At 35.1% G+C, this 5,924-nt stretch overlaps 1 protein-coding gene across 2 annotated transcripts; it reads right to left on the reverse strand.

Moving 5' to 3' along the window:
* Window positions 1–1,105: 1,105 nt before the first annotated feature.
* LOC143533402 (COP9 signalosome complex subunit 7-like) lies at window positions 1,106–4,573 on the reverse strand. 2 transcript variants are annotated; one of them, XM_077028206.1, is made up of 9 exons: window positions 4,375–4,573; window positions 3,390–3,465; window positions 2,973–3,061; window positions 2,815–2,904; window positions 2,569–2,613; window positions 2,398–2,468; window positions 2,160–2,298; window positions 1,904–1,997; window positions 1,106–1,341 (listed from the first exon to the last, which is right to left on the reverse strand). In XM_077028206.1, the coding sequence occupies exons 1-8, from the start codon at window positions 4,537–4,539 to the stop codon at window positions 1,935–1,937; spliced, it is 738 nt and encodes a 245-aa protein (XP_076884321.1). In that variant the 5' UTR covers window positions 4,540–4,573; the 3' UTR covers window positions 1,106–1,341; window positions 1,904–1,934. The 2 variants fall into 2 exon arrangements, with proteins under 2 accessions (XP_076884321.1, XP_076884320.1); XM_077028205.1 differs by having other exon boundaries at window positions 1,162–1,341; window positions 1,904–1,977.
* Between the last annotated feature and the right edge of the window lie 1,351 nt (window positions 4,574–5,924).

The following is a 5,924-nucleotide window of genomic DNA, read 5'->3' on the forward strand; positions in this document are numbered from 1 at the left end:
TAGGGTCGGTTCCGGTTTCGGGTATAGAATACCCGGGTATAAAAAAACCGGTTTCGGGTATTTTTCCGGGTCCGGTTTCGGGTACGGGTTTTTTGTGCACCTCTATGCACATGTACTCCTAAGCGGCCCAACAGACAATATTACAGGCTCATGGGAAAACATTAATGATGATTATTCTTAATTTGGGGCTTGATATCTTCTGGGCTTGGGCCTATCATTTCATTTTGGGCTCACAATATTTCTTCTACACATGTAACACATCACACGTGTGGTGGATTAGGATTATGTGTTCCACAAGTTCTTGTTTTTTTAAACGATTAAATGTACACTTTACTTAAAGTTAATGCGTTTCATAAATAATGTATGAAATATAAAACATCTCAACAAATGGAGGCATACACATTGTGCTCAAGAGGAGCAAATATCGGTTAACTAGTAACTGGTTTTTAGTGAAAAATATCTAACATATGTAACCGGATCAGTTCACTTGATAACCGGTTAACCTTATTAACTTGTTGAAATTAATCTAAATAACACTAGCTTAATAACCTATTTTCGGCTAACCGGTCTGAAATCTACAGTAACAGGTTTAACTATACCGGTTATTAACCTGTTGGAAATTGTACCTCTGCTTAGCAAATTTCAAATTCTTTCATTTGGAGACCCATTTTGAATTTAGGTTCCGCAAAGTTTGTTCTAATTAATTTGATTCCAATGTTGTCAAATCTAAATTTCAAGATTTAACCATACATGTCATGTTTATAATCTCCCTATGATGTATTGGTTCTAATATTCATTAATATCATTGTTTCCCCACTTTAAGGTCTTCTTTATTTGTGTACGTTATATCATATTTTAACTCTTTGCATTAAAAACATTATCTGAAACCTACTATTTAACCATGAGAACACGTCACCGGAAAACTCAACCCAGCAAATCTACTAACCAATGGAATCGAGTATCACTAGTGATGAGCAGGTGGCCCACAAAAGTTATGGTAGAAAATCTGTGAAAACATAGACGAGAATCAGATGCCAACCACTACACCTATGAAGGTCAGGATTATTTGAAACTATTGTGGCTCAAAAAGATATACCAAACAAATGGTGAGAACACATGCTATGATCATCAGCAAATGTAAAAACACAAAAAGGCTACAAACTTTTATCTAACTGTGCAGAGAGCCAAAAACAATGCCAATAATCTGGATTTGGATTTCAAAAGCCTAACTGCATATTTTCAGTTTGTACCATACTATGTCGTGACACATGACACCACCCCGACAAGCCTCGTTCTTTAAAGATATCTTTTGACCACCTTCAACCCATCCGATGTCGTCTCCTGCAAAACAATATCAATATTTCGTTTATATACCATAACGATCTAAAAACTCAGTTTCAGGGTGTCTTATATCCTTGTTGACAACATTCAAACGCAAATTTACTAAATAATGTTTACTTTCACCATAACGATCTAAAAATTCAGTTTCAGGGTGTCTTATATCCTTGTTGACAACATTCAAACGCAAATTTACTAAATAATGTTTACTTTCACCAATTGTGGTGGAACAGACGATGATTTCGACCCGTTTAATTACATACAGGTCAAACTGGGTTTAAATTTTATTTCTAACGGATCAAGTGGGTTAAGCTAACACAACTTAGTGGCAGTTTCATATATACGCCTAAATTTTACATTAATATCATCATATTTACCTAACCACGAACTTCAATATAAAATATAGAATAGTTAAACACTGTTCCTGTTTACCCATTTCGTTATATACAATTTACTAAATGACCATTATACCATTTTCCTTTTCCTTACACTTCAAACTTTCATAACTTAAATCCTAACATAAGAGAAGGGTATATATGTCAAAAGCCCTAACATGAATATTTACCTCTTCGATCGGCGGTCTTGACCATAATCCCTTATTCCATCAAATTCAGCATGCCCACGGAAGTCCATGTCACCCTGCTCATATTGGATAACTTCTGCCACAAGTAAGTATAATGCATCGACAAAAACATAAGATATGAAACTATTCCTAGTTCACTATCTCCCCACAAAATAATAATCATAAATGGGACATGAAAGTCATGGTCAACATAAGGGCCAAACTTATCAAAGTAAACATTAAAAAGAGCAGTGTTGACCTTGAGAGAAAGTTTATTCTTCACTTCTTCAAGCATTTCAATATTTTCCTGTTTATGTTTCTTATCCAGCTCACTCATTGAGTCAGCCCATTTTATCTTTTCTTGAATTGTAATAAGCAAACTGTCTGATGTGCCCAACCTATTAAATGTCATTAATGAGAGCCACGATTCGTAAGATGTATGTATCATGTTTAACACTAATTGCAAAAAAAAAACAGAAAATATAATTTAAGATTACCAATCTGAGAGTGTATGAATCATATTCCCTAACTGCCCAGGCCTGAGATCCCTACCTACTGCAAATTGCACCTATAGAACCCCCAAAATATTATAGCGAATATAAATTATAAGTTATATAAACAAAACTAGATTAAAAAAAAACTATGAGAGGATAGATATAAGGTCACACCTCAAAAGATCTCTTTTGTTGATTTAGCTTACCCCTTACGATGCCCTATACAAGGAAAAATGAAATTTTAAATTGGTAAATTCGGACACAAAGATGCATATACTAATTTCTAGAACCAGCTCATACAGAAACAAGTCGACAAAAAAACAAATAACAAGTTTAGTTGTATGTTTGCAAGTAATTCTCTTTAGTCACTAAAACCATATAAATCAATATGTGTCATTATAATAATGGGAAATCACTTACCGCATACATGCACTCGTTGATTAGAAAATCTTCAAGTTCACGAACATTTACAACATCCAATTCACGCATCAGCACATCATAGGGGAGTACCTGAGTACCCAATATTAGAAACCTTAGGGTGCTTATAATGCTACCAGACACATGTTGGGTAAAATTACCTTGTTAGTCTCAGCTAACGTGAGCATTGTGAGTTGCTTTAACTTGAAGACCTGATCAGGCGTCAACTGAGGAAGTTTACTAGCATTACCTACAATAATTAACACAAATAAATAATAATATGATATATGATGTGGCTGTGTAATTGTCTGTGCAATTTACCCAATAGATGTTATCTAGCCCATCCTTCTACTTTCTTTAATACTTTTAATATAAAATTGTAATTAACTTTCTTATTTACAGGGTTCAGATTTGGATAAATGGCATAGATCCTGGTAGTTTTAATGTGTAAAATTTAATCAGAAACTTACTTAACCATTCTGCTTTCAAATAAAATATTAATGAATTATTTAAATTTAACTATATACATATACTCAGACAACTGTTTAATTTTGTAATGAAAGAGGTAGGAAACCTACTGTTGTATTGACTCCATGTTCCATGAGCAAACATCTGAAGCAAATCAAGGTATCTAGAATCTTCTGTTCCTTGAAGCTGCATAGATATTAATTGATCATAAGTTACAAAAACAACTTATGAGTAGGGGTATAAACAAGCCGAGCCGTTCACGAGCTATTTGAGCTCAAAACAATAAAAAGGTTCAAAACCAGTATTTTCAAGCTTGAGCCCAAGCCCCAAAAATAAGCTTGTTTAGTTATCAAACCCAAACTCGAGCCTTAAATGAAAGAAAGCTCATTTATGCTTGTCGAGGCCTAACCAGGATGCAAACGAGCCGAGACGCTCGAGAGCTACTAGAGATTGGCTCGTGAAAAAGCTTCATCGAGCCAAACTTAAACGAGCCCGAGCGTCACTTGTTGAGCTCGAGTCAACTTGCAAGCCTAAACATTTAAATAATTCTTGATTAATATATGTTATGAAAAAAAAAACTTAATAATATATATTATGCTAAATTTAAAATTATAATTGATAAAAACTATATAAAAATAATTATAAATATATAAAAATTAAGTAATGGATAGCAAACGAGCCAAGCCTGATCCGAGCTCGAGCTTGAAGACCTACTCAAAAGCCAAGCTCGAGCTTTAGAAATAGGGATTGAAACAAGCTGAGCTCTAGCTCTATGTAAGTTAAGCAAGCCGAGCTCAAGCCTAGTTGAGCTCGGCTCGCTTGCACCCCTAGCCCTAATGAGCCTTGTGTATTTTTAAGTTTAACCTCTTGTGAACATCTATGTATTAATTTCAACCTGTACAGCCGGGCTTGAGCCAAGCTAAGGCTCGTTTTAAGGTTTTTTCTCAAATAACCAGAAAACCGACCCCGTGACAATCACTAGAGTTTATAGCTTAAAACTATGTAGCATTGTAGTTACTACAAATTATTGGATAAAAATATAAACAATTCATAAACCCTAACAACAACAACAACATCTATCGTATGAAATCAGACCTGGCTAATATTCGGAACGGAGAGGATCTCGGTGAAGGCGAAGAGTGAAGGATGTGAAGTGGCTTCCACAATGACGTTCACCAGACACGATGCTGAGGCGTTTATGATGGACGCTTGTTTCACGAAGTGCTCGATATGCTCTGCTTGCTTTTCCCCGATATCCATCACGATTATGATGATCGTTTACAGTAAGAGATTCAATCTTCTTCTATGATTGTAATCAATGGCATCGATCAATTTTTAGGGTTTTAAATCAGAAGAATGGGGTTTTAGAAAATACACAGAATTTACCCCAAGAATGTATTCAAGTAAACAACTTTTTTTCACTAATGGTGTTAACCTTTGGTCGAGCCAACATTTAGAATAGTAATCGAGTTTCAATTAAGTCATTTTAACTTTCTTTTCTTTTAACTATATTGCTTAGTTTTTAATTTTATCTCAATTAGGTTTCTTAGCTTTCAGTGTGTCTAAATTAAGTCACTCGGCTTTCAATGAGGGATTTAATTTTATCTTTTTTTCCCTCAATATATTTTGTTCGTAAGTAATTACGATAATACGGCAGTTGTCCCACCTCATTTTAAACGCAAATTGAAATTTTAGTTGTCTAATTGAGATAAAACAAAGTATGAGTGAATTTGCTTGAACAAACTTAAAACTCGGTTACTATTCTACAACATTTTTCCAAGAAATATTGGTGCTAATTACATTAGAGAGCCTAGTAGGCAGGCTGGCGCGTTAATATAGAACGACCTTTTCACAACCTGTGCTCGAAATCCTCCACGAGACTTGAACTTCAACCAATCAGCATCTTGCGATTTACATGAAAGTTATGTAACGTTAGCAAAGCAAAGTGAGATAACAGTTAATAACACATGTATTAAACCCAAATCCCTAAAATTGTCATGAAATTTTCACCCAAGGCGTATACGGCCATTTGACTCTAACGTGCCCAGTGCATCACCCGTTTAACTCAAAATAACCCATTGGATAGAGTTGTTTTACTTAACTAGCCCAGTATACAACCATTTAACTCAATGCATACAGTGGATTCACCCAATCAACATATGATGCAACATATGTTAGTAGGTTTTAGCATAGAGACTTGTCTACCAACATAAGATATGTCGGGTGATAGGCATGTTCAAAACGGTTTGGGACTAGGAACCGGAACCGGTTCCTAACCGGTTCCTATATTCAAAACCCTCAATTAAACCGGTTCCAGGCTCGAACCGGTTAGGGAACCGAACCGGTTCTCCCACCCTCGGACCCCTAACCTATCTAACCGGTTCCTAAACCGGTTCCTGTACCGTAACCGGTTACAGTGTAAAATTTTTTTTTTTTTTTCGTTTTTTGTTTGCGATTTGGATTCTAAACTACAATTCGTATTTGTATAACATGAAAAATAAAAAAAACAATTAACATAAAAATAAACAATTAACTGATGAAGAAAAGACAACTACTGAAGATGTTTGCCACTGAAGACAACTACTGAAGGTTGCCACTGAAAACAACTACTGAAGGTTGCCACTGATGACAACTACTGAAGGTTG

The sequence above is a fragment of the Bidens hawaiensis genome, unplaced genomic scaffold (genome assembly GCF_021521415.1).
Source record: "Bidens hawaiensis isolate Kalapana, Puna unplaced genomic scaffold, B.hawaiensis_p1.1 tig00009686_1, whole genome shotgun sequence".
Classification (NCBI taxonomy): domain Eukaryota; kingdom Viridiplantae; phylum Streptophyta; class Magnoliopsida; order Asterales; family Asteraceae; genus Bidens; species Bidens hawaiensis.

What these genes read in the sequence shown, in the direction of transcription:
- LOC143533402 (XM_077028205.1), bottom strand. Translation starts at nt 4,539, where the DNA reads ATGGATATCGGGGAAAAGCAAGCAGAGCATATCGAGCACTTCGTGAAA. An exon ending in CGTTAGCTGAGACTAACAAG is followed by an intron (nt 2,905 to 2,972) that starts GTAATTTTACCC and finishes TTGGGTACTCAG; the next exon opens with GTACTCCCCTATGATGTGCT. An exon ending in ATTCATACACTCTCAGATTG is followed by an intron (nt 2,299 to 2,397) that starts GTAATCTTAAAT and finishes GACATTTAATAG; the next exon opens with GTTGGGCACATCAGACAGTT.